Source organism: Triturus cristatus, chromosome 1_2 (assembly GCF_964204655.1).
Source record: "Triturus cristatus chromosome 1_2, aTriCri1.1, whole genome shotgun sequence".
Taxonomy (NCBI): domain Eukaryota; kingdom Metazoa; phylum Chordata; class Amphibia; order Caudata; family Salamandridae; genus Triturus; species Triturus cristatus.
The window spans coordinates 1,185,480,359-1,185,502,857 of record NC_140580.1 but is presented as its reverse complement, the minus strand read 5'-3'; the positions used below and the strand labels follow the sequence as shown (position 1 = coordinate 1,185,502,857).

The 22,499-nt window shown below is 47.4% G+C and overlaps 1 protein-coding gene across 3 annotated transcripts in view; it reads right to left on the bottom strand.

The window, feature by feature from the left end:
- The window catches only part of SLC27A4 (solute carrier family 27 member 4), a 330,596-nt gene that overhangs the window by 234,518 nt on the left and 73,579 nt on the right, over window positions 1-22,499 (bottom strand). For 2 of the 3 annotated variants that reach the window (XM_085614109.1, XM_085614108.1), the window contains exon 2: window positions 19,503-19,667. In XM_085614109.1, coding sequence (XP_085470235.1) covers window positions 19,503-19,663 — 161 coding nt within the window. In that variant the 5' untranslated portion in view covers window positions 19,664-19,667. Of the gene's footprint in view, window positions 1-19,502; window positions 19,671-22,499 lie in introns of all 3 variants that reach the window. The other variant, XM_085614107.1, reaches the window with a different exon arrangement.

Sequence of the window (22,499 nt, the reverse complement as noted above, 5' to 3'; positions counted from 1 at the left end):
CCAGAGACCATGATCCGTGAGACAGAGGCGACATGGAAGCCTGGTGTGCGAGGGCAAGGTACAGATGTGACAGAGGTCTGGCATAGGATGACATTTTTCCTGGACCATAGGCCATGTAGAGTCCAGAGAGCATGGTCTGTGAGACTGAGACCGCATAGAAGCCTTGCACTGGAGGGCAAGGTACCAGGTAGAGATGCCACATAGAAGCCTGGCATAGGATGGCATCAGCCTTGAAACACAGGCCACACAGAACCCTAGTCCAGAGAGCATGGTCCATAAGACAGATGCTACATAGAAGCCGGGCATAGGGTGACATGATCTCTGGTACAAAGGCAAAATAGAAGCTTTGGGTGTAAGGCATGGTCACTGGTATAGAGAGGACATAGAACCCAGACGTGGGAGAGCATGGACCCTACTTCAGAGTCCACAAACCCTGGGTGGAGGGCACAATGAAGCCTTGGGTGGATGCCATGATCCCAAGTACATTGGCCAAATGGAAACCTTGGGTGGAAGGCATAGCCCCTGGTTCAGAGACCAGAGAGAAGCGATGGGTTGAGTCCACAGCCCCCAGCAGAGACCACATAGAAGCCTAGGACTGGGGTAATGTCCCTGGTACTGAGATCAGATAGTAACCTGGCGGAGAGCATGATCATGTGATGGTCCACAAAGCACCCAATGGTATCCAGAGTGCCTAGGTGTCTCCAGACCGCCCAGGGGTCTCCAAAGTCCCCAAAGGTAGCCACAGCGCCAGAGTATTCCCACTGCACCCCCAAGGGTCCCCACAGCACTCCAAGGTGCTCACCAGGTCACTGGTTCCTATTCTGTGCAAGTGCCAAAGGGTTCTCCACAGAACTCACGGGTCTCAACAGCAGTGCCAATGGGTCCAGAGAGGAGCAGCCATCAGTACCCAAGGGTCCCCATAGTGCCCATGGGTCACCACAGTGCCCCGTCAAGGGTCCCCCCAACACACACAAGTACCCAGATTTCCCAAGGCTACCAAGAGTGGGCACAGACCCCCTGTGTGCACAGAAGGCCCATTCTCACGTGTCCCCACAGCATCCAAGGGTCTCCACAGCACCAAAGGGATCCCCAGAGGGAAGGATCCCCACAGCATCCAAGGATCCCCACAGCTGTTACCCACGGGCCTCCACAGCAGCCAAAGGATCAAACAGAGGCAAGGGTCTCCACGGCAGCCACGGGATCCCACAGAGGCAGGGGTCTCCACGGCAGCCACAGGATCCTACAGAGGCAAAGGTCTCCACGGTAGCCACAGGATCCCACAGAGGCAAAGGTCTCCATGGTAGCCACAGGATCCCACAGAGGCAAAAGGTCTCCAAGGCAGCCACAGGATCCCACAAAGGCAAGGGTTTCCACAGCTGCCAACCAAAGGTTTGCACAGCAGCCAAGGGATCCCACAGAGGCAAGGGTCTCCACAGCACCCAAGGGATCCCACAAAGGCAAGGGTCTCCACAGCTACTACCCAAGGGTCTGCACAGCAGCCAAGGGATCCAACAGAGGCAAGAGTCTCCACGGCAGCCAAGGGATCCCACAGAGGCAAGGGTCTCCACGGCAGCCACAGGATCCCACAGAGGCAAGGGTCTCCACGGCAGCCACGGGATGCTACAGAGGCAAGGGTCTCCACCGCAGCCACGGGATGCTACAGAGGCAAGGGTCTCCACGGCAGCCACGGGATGCCACAGAGGCAAGGGTCTCCACGGCAGCCACGGGATCAAGGGTCTCCACGGCAGCCACGGGATCAAGGGTCTCCACGGCACCCAAGGGATGCCACAAAGGCAAGGGTCTCCACAGCTGCTACCCAAGGGTCTGCACAGCAACCAAGGGATCCAACAGAGGCAAGGGGCTCCACAGAAGCCAAGGGATCCCACAGAGGCAAGGGTCTCCACAGCAGCCAAGGCATCCCAGATGCCAAGGGATCCCACAGAGGCCAAGGGATCCCACAGAGGCCAAGGGATCCCACAGAGGCCAAGGGATCCCACAGAGGCCAAGGGTCTCCACAGCAGCCATGGGATCCCAGAGGCAAGGGTCTCCACAGCAGCCATGGGATCCCAGAGGCAAGGGTCTCCACAGCAGCCAAGGGATCCCACAGAGGCAAGGGTCTCCACAGCAGCCAAGGGATCCCACAGAGGCAAGGGTCTCCACAGCAGCCAAGGGATCCCACAGAGGCAAGGGTCTCCACAGCAGCCAAGGGTCTCCACAGCTGCCAAGGGTCTCCACAGCTGCCAAGGGTCTCCACAGCTGCCAAGGGTCTCCACAGCTGCCAAGGGTCTCCACAGCTGCCAAGGGTCTCCACAGCTGCCAAGGGTCTCCACAGCTGCCAAGGGTCTCCACAGCTGCCAAGGGTCTCCACAGCTGCCACCCAAGGGTCTCCACAGCTGCCACCCAAGGGTCTCCACAGCTGCCACCCAAGGGTCTCCACAGCTGCCACCCAAGGGTCTCCACAGCTGCCACCCAAGGGTCTCCACAGCTGCCACCCAAGGGTCTCCACAGCTGCCACCCAAGGGATCCAACAGAGGCAAGGGTCTCCACAGCAGTCAAGAGATCCCACAGAGGGAAGGATCCCCACAGCAGTCAAGAGATCCCACAGAGAGAAGAATCTCCACAGCACCCAAGGGATCCCACAGAGACAGATCTCCATAGTGGGCAAGGGCCTCAACAGTGCCACATGTCCCCTGAGCGATTCCACTGCATCCTCTTAGTAGCTATAGAACCCAGAGGCCCCCCTCACCACCCAGGGCTCCATGGGAGGCTAGGGGTACCCGAAGCAGCCAAGGGGCCCTAGAGTGCCCATGGGTCGTTAAGTTTCATCAAAGCACCCACGGGTGCTAAGAGTGGTGCCTACAGCCACTCCCCATGTAGCCACAGACAGCTCAAGAGTGTAACATTAGCTGGTTTTTGTGTTAATGTTTGCATTGAAATGGACTATTTGACAGCACCGTGATCTACTTCTCTTGGTTCAAAAACGTATCAACAACACTGCATACTGGCATGCGGTCAGCTTAAAATAGGCAGGCGAAAGTGGCACATTTTTAAGAAATGCAGAGATTGAACTTTGTCCACCAAAGATGTTCTCTATTTCCACAGAAAGAATTCACTTCGGTGCAGTGCTAATGGAGGAAATGATCATACGGTGCAAAGCCTCACGGTGCAATCCAAAGGAATACTGCTGGGCCATGTTTATGAGCTGCACTGCTTCATGTGTGCAGTCTGCAACAGTGTTCAGCGCCGCTGGGCCATTTTTATGAGGAGCACTGCCTCTTGTGTACAGTAGGGTTCAGTGCCACTATATGTTATTCATAAACTTGATTAGCGAATAAGAGCAGGCTGCCATAAAGTTCAGTAATGGTGAGAATAGTTTAAGAGCTGCACTGCTTCATGTGCGCAGTCTGCAGCAGCATTCAGTGCAGCAGGGCCCTGTTCCTCAGCTGCGCTGCCTCGAGAATGCAGTCTGCAGCAACGTTCAGTACTGCTGGGCCTTGTTGCTGAGCTGCACTTCCTCATGAGCAAGGTCTGCAGTAGTGTTTAGCGCCGATGGGCCTTGTTCCTGACCTGCACTGCCTCATGTACACAGTCTACGGTAGTTTCAGCTCCACCGGGCCTCGTTCCTTAGCTGCACTGCCTCATGAGTGCAGTCTGCAGTAGTGTTCGGCTCTCCTAGGTCTTGTTCCTGAGCTGCACTGTCTCATGAGTGCAGTAGTTTTTAGCGCCGCTGGGCCTTGTTCCTGACCTGCACTGCCTCATGTACACAGTCTACGGTAGTTTCAGCTCCACCGGGCCTCGTTCCTTAGCTGCTCTGCCTCATGAGTGCAGTCTGCAGTAGTGTTCAGTGCTGCTGGGCCTTGTTCCGGACCTGCTCTGCCTCAGGAGTGCAGTGCGCAGTAGTGTTCAGTACTGCTGGCCCTTCTTCCTGAGCTGCCCTGCCTCATGAGTGCAGTGTGCAGTAGTGTTGAGCACTGCTGGGCCTTGTTCCTGACCTGCTCTGCCTCAGGAGTGCAGTGTGCAATAGTGTTCAGCGCTGCTGGGCCTTGTTCCTGAGCTGCTTTGCCTCATGGTGCAGTGTGCAGTGGTGTTCAGCACTGCTGGCCCTTGTTCCTGAGCTGCCCTGCCTCATGAGTGCAGTCTGCAGTAGTGTTGAGCACTGCTGGGCCTTGTTCCTGAGCTGCTCTGCCTCAGGAGTGTAGTGTGCAGTAGTGTTCAGCGCTGCTGGGCCTTGTTCCTGACCTGCTCTGCCTCATGAGTGCAGTAGTGTTCAGCGCTGCTGGGCCTTGTTCCTGAGCTGCACTGCCTCCTGAGTGCAGGGTGCAGTAGTGTTCAGCGCTGCTGGTCCTTGTTCCTGACCTGCTCTTCCTCATGAGTGCAGGGTGCAGTAGTGTTCAGCACTGTTGGGCCTTGCTTCTGAGCTGCCCTGCCTCATGAGTGCAGTCTGCAGTAGTGTTCAGAGCTGCTGGGCCTTGTTCCTGCGCTGCTCTGCCTCATGGTGCAGTGTGCAGTAGTGTTCAGTGCTGCTGGGCCTTGTTCCTGACCTGCTCTGCCTCATGAGTGCAGTCTGCAGTAGTGTTCAGTGCTGCTGGGCCTTGTTCCTGACCTGCCCTGCCTCATGAGTGCAGTCTGCAGTAGTGTTCAGTGCTGCTGGGCTTTGTTCCGGACCTGCTCTGCCTCAGGAGTGCAGTAGTGTTCAGCGCTGCTGGGCCTTGTTCCTGACCTGCTCTGCCTCAGGAGTGCAGTGTGCAAATGTGGAAATATGGATTTTTCTGGTCAGTTATGTCCCCTATCTTGGACCCCAACGGTTCTATGTACATGTCACAAGTACATGTATGTTCCCTCCAGTTCCAGTTATGAAGACGCAAATACATGTGCGTCCACCGTCAACATGTCCTCTGTCAGATCCGCCATGAATAGGCCGGATATTCCATTCCTAAGTACAAAAGGCCACCGGCTTTGTATGGCTCACTTATGCCATTTTACAGTCCAGGCAAGTAGGCCCTGATTCTGTCATCAAAACTCCTCTTGCCTTCTGCCTCTGAAAGCTCCAGTCTGAGCCTGCATCTGTGACCATGAACTCTGTCTCATTCTCTGCGCGGCTCACGAAGCCTGACATCAGCCTATTCTCTGCCAAGAACTGTATTTCACCTTCGAGTTATCTGCTTCCCCCTCAGCCGATGCATTCCTGCCTAGTAGTTTAAGTAAACATTCTTCCAGCTACCAAGCAAAGGGCCCGGCTTCTCTGTCTTAATACAAGTAATTCATAGTCCTGTTACTATGGAAGATTCCTGCCCTCGCATTTAGTGTAGACACTTAGACGCTTGTACACGCACACACAGTCAGTATAGAATAGATTCTGTCCGAGAGTCCTTCTTTATGGATAACACAGTTCTTTAAACATAGGATGTTAGATATGATTTGGGATTAGGTTGACTTGACCCCTCAGACTTCTCGTCTCCACATGTAGAGCTAAATGTCAAGTCCCCTTCACCCCCTAGTTACACGTCAATTACACGTCATGCTGCTGCGCGCGCATCCATGCCAAGTATTATCTTATAGATCCACCTATAGGTGACATCACCACCAATTATGTTCCTTTTTACTCCTTGTTCCACCCATTTTCGGTTACGCAGACAATTCGTCATTTTCCTTATCAATTGTTACGCCTATTGCATTCGCTTCATTGTAATGTATGTATTATAAAAGCCATTTCATGTCAATAATGTGTGTGCTTCACTTCCTGAACCTTCGTGGTGACGGAACATTGGGAGCAACCGATTATAATCGAGTATTGGAATAAAGCCCATTCCGAACCTCTAATACCACGGATTCTGCCTCTCATTTTACTGAGCTATTTTATTATGTTCCTGTATCAAATTCAGTCCAGGTAAAGGAGAATTATTTACCACATGAATGGCGCCCGAATAGGGACACTTTCTCATCTCACGCGCCGGCGGTGAGTTGCAGGCCCGGTCTCCTGCCACAGCTGGACGGACAATAACGCGTACCAGCAGGATTTCCTGTATCTCCCTCCGGTCAAGCGGGGGCGACTGAGACTGCGATCAACACCCAGACGAGGCGGTGAGAAGTGCGAAGTATCCCGACCAGAGCCTAGCTGAGAGAGCAAGATCCGAGGTATACAGAGACCCACCAGTCCGAAGTCAAGCCCAGTGTCCGACGAGTCGAGTCGAGTCGAGTCCAGTCCGAGTCAAGTTCAAGTTACTGAGGCCTTCCGTTTCCGAAGCTACCCGGTGAGTACCATTGCTGGGGAGGCATTTCTGACGTGCACATAGGTTGTGCCGGTCAAGACGGGTTTGGGTACACAAAATCCGGTCTGCACTGTTTTAGCAGTGTATCTGTACTGTTTAGCAGTATATCAAGTATTCCGAAGTATTCCGAAGTGTCTAGTTATTGTCTAGTTACTGTCGAGAATTAAGCTTGGTGATTAGTTATGCAGACGATCATCATTGTTGTTTCAGTTAAGGTTTAATGTTTAATGTTTAAATATGTTTTAATACGTTCTGTATATTGTGGTATGAATGACTGTTTATTATCGTGTTTATTGTATTAAGTCTGTTCAAAATCAAGTATCAGGTCAGTGGTCAAAATCAAGTATAAGGTCAGTTCTCAATATGCCGCTCTTTTCGAAATTAAGACAGATCACTACTAGAAAAGGGGCTCTCGAAGAAGCCGTTCCTATTCCTCCTAGGGACACTCCAGGGCACTTCATGTATCATAAACATGGCTTAGACGCTATATTATTTCTTGATTTATGGGTAGACTACACCAAGGGATTACCAGAAAGTCAGAGGTGGCCCACAGCGGGAACCTGGGATGCAGAGTGCATCATGAAAGTAGAAGAAGAGTTATGGAAAAGGAAAGTCAGACAGTCACAGAAAGATGCCATTGAATTATGGCGTAAAGAATCACATAGACGAACAGAAAAAGCACGTAGACAGGAAGAGAAGAGTAAAGAGAATTCCAATAAAGTTCAAGAAAATCTATTAATTGAGGAAGGTACCCGAGTGAAATCAGAACAAGTAGACAGACAAAGAAATGCCCTTATGAATGGTATGTATCCCCTTCTGGCCGAAGGATTACCTAAGGCTACCCCAGAAATACCGAAAGACTTGCCACCCCCATTGTTCCCAATTAAGGTACATCCTAAGGGGCATCCTAGAACAGCAGAAGACGTTTTTCTTTCCTCATATTTAGATGACACGGCTCCCGAGTATGCTAATTCCGCCCCGCATAGACCGCATACCAGGGAGGTTCAACGCTCAGATCCAGCACCTGTATCCCTACAGCAACAAATCGAGTCACAAGTTCTGGCAAGCACATCTGTTTCTACATCCGCTCCTACAGCTGCTTCTATAGCTGTGTCCACACCTATAGTTGCTGTATCACGTTCAACGAATCCTTTCACACCCGACACCCCAGATGGGGCCACGGGAGGTGCTACCAATATCTTTTCTACGCCACCCAGAATAAATAAACTCACTTTTCAAGAATCAGCACATTCACGTACACCCAAACTCCTTAGTGCCCGTGCGCTTAAGGAACTTCTTGTAGATTGCAGATATGACCCTGTGCCTGGAAAAGAGGACGAAATGACCCTAGCATCATTGCGTATCAGACGAGCCGCAGTGTATTTAGGGAAGTTACCAGGAATGACTGCGCATCTAGATAATATATACCATTTTGTCCACACAGGGCGAGATCCAGGATGTATTAACAGAGCTATGGAATACCAGAAGGTAGAGATACAGGGGGAACTGTTACGTTTCCTCATAAACTGTGTGATCAGAAATCAAGACCGACCGGGGGTAGACCCGGAAGCAATGCAAATTCTTACAAGATGGAGCCAGAATATATCAGAAGGGAGACATGATAAACAAAATTGTATAATAGCCATGTGCCGAAAGATCCGTAGAGAAATAGAACGACTACACGAAGAGAGATCAGAGGTAGACGAGTTCGAACAAAGCGAGGAAGAAGGGTCAGGGCCGCCCACAGGACAGTCAGAAACTATAGCCTATGTAGGTAAAAGAAGATCTTGTAATAGTACGAGATGTCTTAATGACCCGATACGCCCGATATGTCCAGACAATAACAGGAGTTTCCCAACACCCATAGTCCATATAAGGTCTAGTGAGCATTCGTTCCAAACAGCTGACAAATTACTCCGAGAACGAAGGGGTTATCATTTCCTCGATTCTATGGATGGACAAGATTTAGCCAGGGCAGCTGTCCATTGGGTGGACAGTCCCGGAAAATATAGTGATGATACAGTAGTACGTACATTCTTGAATCTTACCCCAGATGAACAGAGGTTAGCTGGGATTTATATGATTCAACAACTCATTATACTATATCGAAGTCAGCATTCAGATCCTGGTCCCTTACCCGACATATTGACTGAATTACTCACGAATAGATGGAGAGGTGCAGGTACTAAATTAATTAAAGAAATTCTAGAATCAAGAAAGCAATATATTCTTTTTGTATGTTCAGAACATGTTCCATTGCCCGTCAAGGAAAGAACCACGTATCACATAGATAGACAGAATCCCTTACGAGAAGTGCACCCAATAAAAGGCGAGGACAATCAGTTTAGACGCGTATTTGTATATACGCCCATATCGAAAATAGAATTGTTACAAATGAAGAAAGTGGTACCCAGTCATGACAAAGACCCAGCGGGTTTTCACCGAGAAATTAAAGACATGTTACTCATGGGAGAGTATACCTACCCCGACATTATGACAATATTAAAGGTATTGATGCCTGCTGGCATTTATGAGAAACTCAAGGAAAAAGAGTGGGAGGTAGGAGACCAAAAGATAGAATGGTCAGTATTAGAAGCAGAAGAAAGGGCCCGAACTGCAGGAGCAGGACTTGGGGACAAAACTAAGGTATTACCAGGATTACTAGTACAGGTACTGCCGCGTTTATTAACTACGAAAAAGGAAGACTGGGGTACAATTTCAGCCTGTAAACAGAAGCAAGATGAGGACACTAGTGATTACTATGCCCGATTTGAAAAATGTTTTGGTATAAATAGTGGCATAAAAGCAAGTAGCGAATCATACCCACATCTGTTTGTAACAAAATTAGTTGAGAATGCTCTGCCCCCAGTAAAGAATAGAGTATTAAAGTTCGAGAGTACCTGGCAAGGTAACACTCCATCACAAATGTTACAAATGTTACAGTACCATCACAATAGAATTAGAGAAGAACAAGAACATGAACACAGACGCATGAAAGACACGAAAATGAAAATGTTAGTTTCCCAGACAGTTCCAGCTGAAGGACATAAAAAGGGTATGACACATTCCGATTCAGCAGGACCTGTAAAAGGGACATGCAATTATTGCAAAAAGCCAGGTCATTATGTACACGATTGTCCAGTTTTAAAACATAATATCAGCATAGGTAAAACACAAGAAAGATCACGGCCACTCAGACAAGATCAGAATGAACAAGGAGCTTTGCAGCATGCCCAGGCCATGCCAGCCGCACAACAGCCAATACAGTTTGTGCCAGCTGCACCACCGTTGCCTGTTACTGCCACACAGACAACAACACGACAAATGTATCAGACCGCACAGTATGAATATCCTGAGTACCAGCGTTACGCATGAACTAGCCTAGAGAGGGAAGTTGACTTACCCCTTATCGAGATACCAGTAGATCAAGAAGGACCTTATGTACACAGTGAATTATTAGGTCAAGATAGAAAATTTTTACTCGATACAGGGGCAAGTCGAACAACAATAAAACGTAGTGAAGTTCCAGGGGCACCCCTCTCAGGCTCACAGAATGTTTCCCTGGGTTTTTCAGGAAAGCCCATTGTTAATGAAGTGTCACAGCCTCTTCCACTTACGATAGGACCTTTGACCCGAACTACAGATTTATTGCTTACTAAATCATGTCCAGAAAATCTATTAGGAATAAAAACGTTAAAAGCTCTAGGAGCTATAATATGTTGTTCTCCGGAAGGAGTAAGATTGTTTTTACGTGATTTTAAAGGTCACTATGTATCTAGAGACATGGATCCCCGATTACAGACTTTACCGACACGTCTATGGGCACAAGGCCCTACTGATGTTGGTTGCATGAATATTACACCATATCGAGTCACATTAAAGGCAGGAGTGGTGCTACCACGAATGCGACAATACAAGTTACCCCCAGATGCTGTAATGGCTTTACTACAAATCATTGACGAGCTCATTACCCAAGGAGTAGTTGTAGAAACAGACTCCAATGTATGTAATTCACCAATAATACCGATTCTTAAACGAACAGATCCTAAGGCCCCGCCAGTATATCGATTGGTTATTGATCTGCGCGAGTTAAACAAATGCATTGTGCCACAATTCCCTGTGGTCCCAGATATCTCGTCATTACTGACAGCTATTGATTCCGAAGCAACATTCTTTACTGTAATCGATCTCAAGAATGCTTTTTTCAGCGTCCCAATAGATCCGGAAAGCCAATATTTATTCGGATTTAGTTTAAATGGACGTAGCTTTAAATTCTCACGCGCACCTCAAGGATTTACAGAAAGCCCCAGCATCTATAGCCAAGCACTGAAACGAGAACTTGACAGTATACACATGCCAGTTAACACGGCTCTGCTTCAATACGTCGATGATCTGCTGATCACCGCCCGAAGCGAACCTGAATGTGAAAAAGCATCACTGACAGTTTTACAATTTCTAGCCGAAAAGGGGCACAAGGTGTCCCCTTCTAAGCTGCAATTCTGTGTCCAGCGAGTTATTTATCTTGGACACTCGCTGTCCAAGGAGGGAAGGCAGCTTACACCAGACCGCATTCAGTTAATAGCTAACATGCCAATACCCAAGACACAAAAGGAGGTGCGGGCTTTCATAGGCCTCACTTCATACTGTAGACAGTGGATCCCGCAATATGCCTTTCTAGCAAAACCACTCATTCAGTTGACAACACAGGAGGCAGCCACATCGACTGTTCTCCCTTGGACTCAGGAACATACACAAGCTTTTGTAAGCCTAAAGAAAGCTTTATGTCAAGCACCTGTTTTAGCAACGCCATGTTACAGAAAACAGTTTACACTCTTTGTTACAGAACGCGGAGGTACTGCTTTGTCAGTACTCACACAGGAACAAGCAGGAGCACACAAACCATGTGCTTATTTTTCTAGTACATTAGATCCCGTAGCTCAGGCTTTGCCTGCATGCCTGAAATCAGTAGCAGCGACAGCTTTAGCAATAAGACAAAGCGATGCCATAGTGTTAGGACATCCATTGACAGTTCAAGTACCACACACAGTAGAAGTCCTTGTGAATAGAACGCAAACACAACACTTGACTATAGCACGACTTACAGGGTATGAACTTACATTGTTTCAGCCACATATAGAAATCAGACGCTGTAACACATTGAATCCTGCCACACTTTTGCCAGTAACCGGAACAGACCCACTAGCTCATGACTGTATTGAAGTTATTACTATAACGACGAAACCTAGACAAGACTGACAGATGTTCCATTGTCAGATCCAGACCTGACATTGTATGTAGATGGTTCATGTATGAGAACAAGTACAGGAGAGTTAGTGGCTGCTTATGCAGTCACAACAGATACTGAAGTCATTGAAACTAATCGTATAAATACTTTGTCAGCTCAAGCCGCAGAGCTTGTCGCTCTGACACAAGCCTGTATTCAAGCCACAAGTAAAAAAGTCAACATATACACTGATTCACGTTATGCATTCGGAGTCGTACATGACTTCGGCGTGCTGTGGCGAGAGAGAGGTTATTTAACTTCCCACGGTGCCCACATTCAGCACGGACCCCTCATTCATGCCTTATTAGATGCAATACATCTACCTACTGCAATATCAATTATGAAATGTAAAGCTCATACGAAAGTTACTGATATCATTTCTCAAGGCAATGATTTAGCCGACAGAACAGCTAAACAGACTGCTCAAACCCAAACATCCGACATGACAAAGACAATAGTCCCGGTGCCGACACATTGTATGACAGTTAAAGATCCTACTCTTGACGTAATTGACATACAGACACATGCTACACCAGACGAAATAAAGAAATGGACTGAATTAGGAGGGATCCAAACGGACCAAGGATGGATGATGAAAGAAAAGTCTGTATGGTTCCTTCCTGATTCAATGGTCCAAGTCATTATTAACACTATCCATAGTCCAGCACATCTAGGAGAAAAAGCTATGCTAGACAGCATTCAACACATTTGGTTCAATAAACATTTACGAGCAGCAGCCAAACAAAAAGTCCGTACCTGTATGATCTGTTGCCAGTTCAACCCAGGAAAAAGTGTTCCCGTAGAACAGGGTGGATTTTATCCTCCTGATCACCCTTTTGAAGTCCTCCAGATGGATTATATCCAGATGGAACGATGTCGAGGATTCAAATATGTTCTCGTAGTTGTCTGCGCTCTGTCCCGTTGGACGGAGGCATACCCGGTTTCAGATTACACTGCCCCGACTACTGCCAAACAGTTAGTTCGAGAATTCTTCCCACGCTACGGTTTACCACGTGTTGTCTACTCAGATAACGGCCAGCCGTTCTCATCCGAATTAATGAAACATGTTTCACTTCTGCTAGGATATCAGTGGAAATTCCACTGTGTCCGACACCCCGAGGCAGCAGGTCTCGTAGAAAGACATAATCAGATACTGAAAATCAGACTGTCCAAAATATGCAGAGAGAAAGGGGTCGACTGGATAGTAGCATTACCAGTTGCACTTTTTTACATGAGAATGGTAGCACACTCTAGAACAGGGCTATCCCCGTATGAGGTGATCTTCGGTAGACCACCAAATATGTGGGGGACGCCTATACCACGCAAAATAACTGATATTGACTGTAATATGCTGACAGATTACTTGGCTTCCTTGATATCTGCACTACAATCTTGTCGTTCACAGGTTGCTGCAGCATTTCCCGACAACACTGAGGTGAAACCCCATGACATAGTTCCGGGTGATCTTGTGTTTGTAAAAAATTTCGACCGAAAGACTCAGCTGGAGCCCAGGTGGAAGACACCCAAGTTGGTTCTGCTGACCACAAGAACAGCCGTGAAGATCGAGGGCCGCAAGGGTTGGATTCATTCAAGTCATATCAAGAAATTTCATGGACAATACTCGGATATAGACATTGTGCCCTGCACTCCCTCACAGACTGATTCAAAACTTCCTTTGGTGGAAAAAACTGAAAGCGAACTTTACAAAGTTAGGTTAAGGCCTAGGACGTCAGACGGTTTGATTGTTTAAGTCCTCTCCTAGGTGAAGCGGTTGAATCTGTCTCTGACATGTATCCTCTAGACCTGAATCATGAACAGTCGCGAAAAATGATGAAACGACAGGCGTATTGTAAATCACTGCGTAGCCATTGTATAGGGACATTATTAATTCTGTTTTCCTTAAGTCTTTTAATAATTATTACCAGTATGTTGTTGCACATATATTACCCTATTGCCAGAAATGTTCACAATGTTATTGCAGAACATTCTTTTAGTGACTTACCCCCGCATGAATTGTCCTATAGACTTGCGCTGCGCAATAACACTTTCATTAGTATGTTACATCATTCCCATCAGACTAGTAATGCAACTAATTGTTGGGTGTGTGGCCGACTCCCTCCCTATCAGAATTATGAAGGAGTCTTGCCTTTCTTTCCACATCCATTTACACATAATGGCTCCTGTGGAGCATGGTTTAGTTTAATCAATTCCATAGACTCAGACACAGCAGTTTACCAAGATCAGTGGGTATGGGGAAACCTAAACCTAGTTTTACTCAAGGTCTGTTATCCTGACAAGGAGGGTCGCCCCAAAAGAACAGGAACTGATCTAGAAAATGAAGTATATGGATTAGGTAATTTTACACCTAATCTCATGATTCTAAATGTCGTATCCGAAATTGAACTAGTCTTACCCACCATGTCAGTATTCCCAGCAAAAGGTGAATTGTGTGTAAGAAAGGTTGGTTCCATACATATGGGCCATAGTCAATGCACTACTACAGTAGAATTCAGTGATCAAGGCAAATCTTCATTCAGAGCTTATCGCCACTCCTACTTTATATGTGGTCAGACTGCATATATGCGTCTACCTCTAGATTGGGATGGTACCTGCTACATAGCATTCCTTTTGCCACCTGTTTTCCTAGCTCCTCCTGATTATTATAGAAATATTCATTTAGTACACCATAGAGAGCGGAGAGATCTCCCAATTGTCGATTATACTGAGACAGCATGGGACAAGTATGTAGATTTCAATAAAGGCATCTTTCCCTATATAGGTACAGTTACCAATAGTAAGCTGATACGTAGATTAACTAGAACCCTTGAAGCAGTAGTGAATGAAACTATTTCCGCCTTAGGCAATTTAACAGAAGAGCAGTCTGCTATGCGGATTGTTGTGCTTCAAAATCGTCTTGTCCTTGACGTCATCCTGGCTGATAGAGGCGGAGCTTGTAGGGTCATCGGATCAAGCTGCTGCGTATTCATACCAGAAAATTCGCCATCAGTATATAAAGCCATAACTCGCCTTCACAAGATTGTAAGCCAGATACACCAGAACCCAGGCACTTGGACTTGGTCCAGTTGGTTTTGGAATGTGATATCAGCCTGGGGATGGAGAGTTCTGTCCTTCCTAGGTATTGGCCTTCTCATACTATTCAGTTGCTGTCTATGTCTACAATGTGGACCAGCGATTTGTGGTCTGTGTGCCACATCGTGTATTCCACCACCAAGATTTCATTCAAGATCCCGGAAGAAGAAAGAAGAACAAATGATGCTATATGAACAGATCAATGGATTAATGAAGATTGATATCTCTTAACGGGCAAGTAGGGGACAAGGAGGGAATGTGGAAATATGGATTTTTCTGGTCAGTTATGTCCCCTATCTTGGACCCCAACGGTTCTATGTACATGTCACAAGTACATGTATGTTCCCTCCAGTTCCAGTTATGAAGACGCAAATACATGTGCGTCCACCGTCAACATGTCCTCTGTCAGATCCGCCATGAATAGGCCGGATATTCCATTCCTAAGTACAAAAGGCCACCGGCTTTGTATGGCTCACTTATGCCATTTTACAGTCCAGGCAAGTAGGCCCTGATTCTGTCATCAAAACTCCTCTTGCCTTCTGCCTCTGAAAGCTCCAGTCTGAGCCTGCATCTGTGACCATGAACTCTGTCTCATTCTCTGCGCGGCTCACGAAGCCTGACATCAGCCTATTCTCTGCCAAGAACTGTATTTCACCTTCGAGTTATCTGCTTCCCCCTCAGCCGATGCATTCCTGCCTAGTAGTTTAAGTAAACATTCTTCCAGCTACCAAGCAAAGGGCCCGGCTTCTCTGTCTTAATACAAGTAATTCATAGTCCTGTTACTATGGAAGATTCCTGCCCTCGCATTTAGTGTAGACACTTAGACGCTTGTACACGCACACACAGTCAGTATAGAATAGATTCTGTCCGAGAGTCCTTCTTTATGGATAACACAGTTCTTTAAACATAGGATGTTAGATATGATTTGGGATTAGGTTGACTTGACCCCTCAGACTTCTCGTCTCCACATGTAGAGCTAAATGTCAAGTCCCCTTCACCCCCTAGTTACACGTCAATTACACGTCATGCTGCTGCGCGCGCATCCATGCCAAGTATTATCTTATAGATCCACCTATAGGTGACATCACCACCAATTATGTTCCTTTTTACTCCTTGTTCCACCCATTTTCGGTTACGCAGACAATTCGTCATTTTCCTTATCAATTGTTACGCCTATTGCATTCGCTTCATTGTAATGTATGTATTATAAAAGCCATTTCAGGTCAATAATGTGTGTGCTTCACTTCCTGAACCTTCGTGGTGACGGAACATTGGGAGCAACCGATTATAATCGAGTATTGGAATAAAGCCCATTCCGAACCTCTAATACCACGGATTCTGCCTCTCATTTTACTGAGCTATTTTATTATGTTCCTGTATCAAATTCAGTCCAGGTAAAGGAGAATTATTTACCACACAGTAGTGTTCAGCACTGCTGGCCCTTGTTCCTGAGCTGCCCTGCCTCATGAGTGCAGTGTGCAGTAGTGTTCAGCGCTGCTGGGCCTTCTTCCTGAGCTGCTCTGCCTCATGAGTGCAGTCTGCAGTAGTTTTGAGTGCTGCTGGGCGTTGTTCCTGAGCTGCACTGCCTCATGAGTGCAGTGTGCAGTAGTGTTCAGCGCTGCTGGGCCTTGTTCCTGAGCTGCCCTGCCTCCTGAGTGCAGTCTGCAGTCGTGTTCAGCGCTGCTGGTCCTTTTTCCAGAGCTGCACTGCCTCATGAGTGCAGTGTGCAGTAGTGTTCAGCACTGCTGGTCCTTGTTCCTGACCTGCCTTGCCTCATGAGTGCAGTCTGCAGTAGTGTTGAGCGCTGCTGGTCCTTGTTCCGGACCTGCTCTTCCTCATGAGTGCAGTGTGCAGTAGTGTTCAGCACTGCTGGCCCTTGTTCCTGACCTGCTCTGCCTCAGAAGTGCAGTGTGCAGTAGTGTTCAGCGCTGCTGGGCCTTGTTCTTGTGCTGCACTGCCTCATGAGTGCAGTAGTATTCAGCGCTACTGGGCGTTGTTCGTGAGCTGCCCTGCCTCCTGAGTGCAGTCTGCAGTAGTGTTCAGCGCTGCTGGGCCTTGTTCCTGAGCTGCCCTGCCTCATGAGTGCAGGGTGCAGTAGTGTTCAGCACTGCTGGGCCTTGCTCCTGAGCTGCCCTGCCTCCTGAGTGCAGTGTGCAGTAGTGTTGAGCACTGCTCTGCCTTGTTCAATTGCAGCAAAGCCTCGAGGACAGTCAAAGAGATAGCCCAATCCATCTTGCTCGCCTTGGATTGAAGGCCTATTTTGTGTTGCTTGCGCTCAGTGTCTTTACTACATCCTGAACTACTGTGTAGATGCCCAAGATTGCATTTGCGTGTATATTAAGGAATGTAATAATTCTATTGCATAATAACTTATAGCACCGATATCTCCCTCATAGACGAACCCACAGCCGCCAAGAGCAACTTCCACGACGGGATGAAGGCAGTTGCCACCTGGATGAAGGACAGCTGCCTCGGGCTCCACTCAGACAAGATCAAAGTCCTCCTCCTGGGCTCCTCCCCCTCCGCCTGGGATGACTCTTGGTGGCCCGCTGTACTCTGTATCCCCCATACCAACGAACCACGCACGAAACCTCTGCATCATCCTGGCTCCTCCCCCTCAACAAACCACCAAATCAACTCCGTTTCGCCCTCCTGCTTCCACACACTTCGCTTCCTTCGTAAGATCTTCAAGGGGATCCCCACTGAGTCCAGGAAAATGGTCCCCTATGCGCTTGTAAGCAGCAGACTAGACTACGGCAACACACTATGCAGGTACGACCCAGAAAATAACGCCCCCACCACACTCATTTTGAACATCCCCTGCCGCAACCACATCACCAGCCACCTGAGAGACCTTCACTGGCTACCTGTCAACAAAAGAATCACCTTCAAGCTTCTCCGGCATGCCTACAAAGCCCTCCACAACGCCAGACCTGCATACCTCAACCACCGCCTCTCCTTCTACACTCCTACCAGACATCTCCGCTCCTCCCAACTGGCCCGGGCCACCGTCCCACGAATCCGCAAGACCACGGCTGGAGGACGATCCATCTCTTACCTCGCTGCGAAGACCTGGAACTCCCTGCCTCTGCACCTCAGGCAATCACCATTGCTGTCGCAATTCAGGAAGAACGTCAAGACCTGGCTCTTCGACTGAACCGCAGCCCCATCCCCTCCATACTCAGTGCCTTGAGACCCTTACGGGTGAGTAGTTGTGCTTTATAAGATTACTGATCGATTGATTGATTACAATAAAAACAAGATTCAGCTATCAATAGTAAGCTAGACAGACGGGGAAAAAACGGCCCAGATACACACTTATGACCGTAATGGGTCTTAAGGATATACTAGCAGACCAAAAAGAACATTAGAAACCAGACCCCGTGCAGATTGTCCTAGCATGAAAAGCGTCCGTGCGGAATCAGTCGACTGGACTGTAAACAGCGCCTCTCACATTTGTAGACAAGAACTGTGTGCAGGGAGACAATATGCTAGTGGCCCCTGTTCGCGGCAACCAAATGGCCTTGGCCCCTCATATTTCAAGTTTTAGAAAGAAATTCTGCTGCTAAAACCGCACTAAACAGGTGGGGGAAATCCAGCCCGGACGCACACTTATAAAAGTCAATGGTCCTTAATAAAGATTTTAGTATTAAAAGCTAAAGAGACATTTAAAGCCAAGCTCTCCCCTTGCAGAAGAACTTAGCTTGGACAGTGCTAGCGCAGAATCAGTCAGTAAAACTGTAGTTAATTTGTCACCAAATTTTGTTTGAATATTTTTATGAAGCACTAAAAGTCATAAAATATGGCAGCCTTGGGGTATGAGAGACAGCGAGCATTAAGACAGCAAAGCAATGCATAGATAAACACAGAACAAGAGTGTGCAAGAAATACAACTGTAGAGTGAATAATACAGCAGAGCAACAACCATCGTAAAACAAGTTCCGAAATGGAGAGTTCATTTACTGACTGGAGACTGGTTGAGCAGTGGTTTATGCCATGCATAGTTTAAGACCCAGTGATGTGGTTTATGACATGCATAGTGTAAGACCCAGTGGTTTATGGCATGCATAGTGTAAGACCCAGTGATGTGGTTTATGGCACGCATAGTTTAAGCCCCAGTGGTTTATGGCACGCATAGTTTAAGCCCCAGTGGTTTATGGCATGCTTAGTTTAAGCTCCAGCAGTTTATGGCATGCATAGTGTAAGCCCCAGTGGTTTATGGCATGCATAGTGTAAGCCCCAGTGGTTTATGGCATGCATAGTGTAAGCCCCAGTGGTTTATGGCATGCATAGTGTAAGCCCCAGTGGTTTACGGCATGCATAGTTTAAGCTCCAGCGGTTTATGGCATGCATAGTTAAAGACCCAGTGGTTTATGGCATGCATAGTGTAAGACCCAGTGATGTGGTTTATGGCATGCATAGTTTAAGCCCCTTTGGTTTATGGCACGCATAGTTCATGCCCCAGTGGTTTATGGCATGCATAGTTTAAGCCCCAGTGGTTTATGGCATGCATAGTTTAAGCTCCAGCAGTTTATGGCATGCATAGTTAAAGACCCAGTGGTTTATGGCATGCATAGTTTAAGCTCCAGCAGTTTATGGCATGCATAGTTTAAGCCCCAGTGGTTTATGGCATGCATAGTTTAAGGCCCAGCTCTCTATTGACTCTTGGTCACTTCCAGAACAAACCAAGCTGCTTCCAACTAGGTCCACATCAGTCCTACTAGCTTACAGCACTTAGTCACTGCCACTAGACCCTTCACACAGCATCCCAACACAAGAGCTCTCCTCCAGGGGTGTGTGGGGCACAGATAGAATAAAAAAAGCTGTGTCTGGGTGGGAGATCTCCAAGGTGCACTCACCTGAGGTCTCTGCCAAGCGTTCTGTAGACGATCCTCAGGAACCTCCATCCTCCAGAGCCCAGGTAGAAGATGAGGAGGGCCGGGACAACCTGCAGCCAGGGCAGACCGAGGATGAGCCGCAGGAGCGCCAGGAGGGCCGTGCAGCAAGCCAGGCGCAGCATACTCCTGCTGGGAGAAAGAACAGCAGTTACCTCTGATAAAAGCACCCAAAAAGAAACAGAGCAGGGCACCGCTGCCAACACTGGCACAGCAACCACTTCAGTGGAGCCTCACAGGACAGGAATGGGGCACAGCCCTGGCAGTCGTGCCTCACCACCACTTGTGTGCACGTCATTGGAGCCTCACAGGACAAAAGTGGGGCACAGCCCTGGCAGTCGTGTCTTACCACCACTTGTGTGCACGTCATTGGAGCCTCACAGGACAAAAGTGGGGCACAGCCCTGGAAGCCGTGCCTCACCACCACTTGTGTGCAGGTTATTGGAGCCTCACAGGATAGGTGTGGTGCACCACCATCCTGCTAAGCGGTCCATAACACGATAAACACACCTCAGTGGGCATCACGCATGACATGGAAACAAGTATATAGGATTGAAACAAAGGCAACACCCTTCGCGCCAGCAATCGCTGCTGATAATGTTACACATTACTAAACAAATGTCAACGTGCACTCAGTGAAGCGTTCAATGCAAATTACACGTTTTTAAGAGTGTGCTGCTAACGCCTAGGCGCCTGTCCAGAGACGACTTGTGGCGAACATCCAGTCTATAGTGCAAACAGAAAAAGATTCCTTTGCTGGCGTGAGCACTGTTTCAATGGGCTAATTGGAAGCCTCTAATACTTTCATCCAAGTGGAAACATTTGAGCCAGTAATCATGAAATTCTCAAAACAATTGATTTATTCTCAATGTGAATTATGTTCAATAGGAATTCTCCATATCGATTAACTTCTTTGTAAGGCTATAGAACATCATCCGCCTTACTGGTATATCAACAATAAACCCAATGCATTTCGGGTTCAGAGCGAACCCTTCGTCAGGGGTATTTCTTGAAGCTAAAAGTAACAAAAAGGCAAGTCAATCGAAAGTCCTCATAAGCAAAATAAAGATTCTGCAAAGATACAGTCATGATAATCTGTGATACGTAAAAGCCACGAAGTAAACACTCAACTCTCTCCGGTGATAATGAACATCGTTGTTGTATATAAATAAGTATACATAAGACTCAGTGATTGTATGAGTGACTATGTATAACTGTATGCTTGTAATAGTGATTTTATAACACACTAAGTATGAGTTACTATCTATATGAATAAATGAAGTGGTGTTTGTATAAGTGTGTAGCTGACTAAATGTAAGTATGATCCATTGTTTGCATAAGTGAGTAGGATGACTGCATAAGTGAATAGGATGTGTGCTGGTGTGTAATGTCGATATAGGTGTATAATTATATTTGATAGTGTTCTATTGATCATTGACAGCATGTTTGAGTGAATCTATAGGTAAGTGATTAGATGTGTGTGTAGATCTAGGATTCACTGAGTGGGTTTTTAGAAACTTGTATTGGTGTGCCAATGGATTCAAATATGGTCCTCTGTATTTTACAGTGAGTGATGAAAGGTTATACTAGTGTATGCTGAGGTGTATCCGATTGTCACGTGGATGTCATCAGAGATGTCAGTGATATCAGTGATGTCACTGACCATGTCATGAATGATGTAATATGTGACATCATCAGCAGTGGATTGCGGGCGCGCGAGATGTAGTTAGTTCTGCTAACTATAACGGAGGAATTTCAATGGTTTTGTACGAGTGAAATGTCCAGCTAACTATAACACCCCTAAAACCTATTGTTTTTTTCAGTAAATTTCTAAGGTTTTTTAAATGATAATTTTTAAATGTAATAATAGTTATATGTATTTTTAATACTGATTTTCTACAGTTTTTTAACTGTTTATTTTTACATATTTTATTTTTTAAATTACATTATATCGTTTTAATATAACTGGAAATAAAAATGTTTTTTAACCCCTTCCATGCTCAGGACGGCTCCCGGCCATCATGAGTCACGGTAGTCGTGTGCGCATGACGGCCGGGAGCCGTCCGACCGTTGCCGCTCCGCCCACGCGCGGCAAATTCCCCGCCTGTGCGGGCGAATTAATCAGTGGGCGGAGTTCGGACGGCTCCCGGCCGTCATGAGCACACGCCCACCGTGATTTATGACGGCCGGGAGCCGTCCTGAGCACCACGCCCAGCCCCGCCCCCCCTCGCACCACGGCGGAATTTGCCCCGCATGGAAGGGGTTAAAATATTGAAACTGAAATTTTGTTTTTTGTCAGGGTCACTGGATGAGTACTTGGGTACTGACTGAATCATTAGAGTACTGCAAGGAGAGTGCCTGGGTGAATTTATAAGTGGTTGGGTTTTGGCGCAGTGAATGGATTAGTACAGGTGCTGAATGGGTCACTAGAGGAGTGCAAGAGGAGTGACAGGGTGTTTCCTGGAAGTGTATGGATACTGACTGGAGAATTGAAGGTGTGAAAGACAAGTGTGTAGGTGGTTAGAGGACTGCATGCATAGTGGATAGGCGTTTGAAGCAGTCCATGTGCTAAGGCCTGGCTCAGTGCATGAGTACTTGGGTACTGACTGAATGATTAGAGTACTGCAAGGAGAGTGCCTGGGTGAATTTATACAAGTGTTTGGGTTTTGGTGCAGTTTTTACAATTATTTCAGATGGGTTCTGGTGGTAACTGACTGACTAACCAGTCCTAGAGCCAGTGCTATGCTAAAAGACACTTAGAATACAGTGAAAACACCTACATAAACTAGGGAACACTATGCGTTGGAGTACCCCTGTGATTAGCATGACCTCCTCTGTAAGCCCCTAATACATAATAGGGCAGGGAGATTAAAACTTCCTCTAAAAACGCGCCACAGGGAGCGTTTGCACACTGGTGAAGGGAGGGGGGCTAAGCGGACATGTGCAAACGCCCTGTGGCCG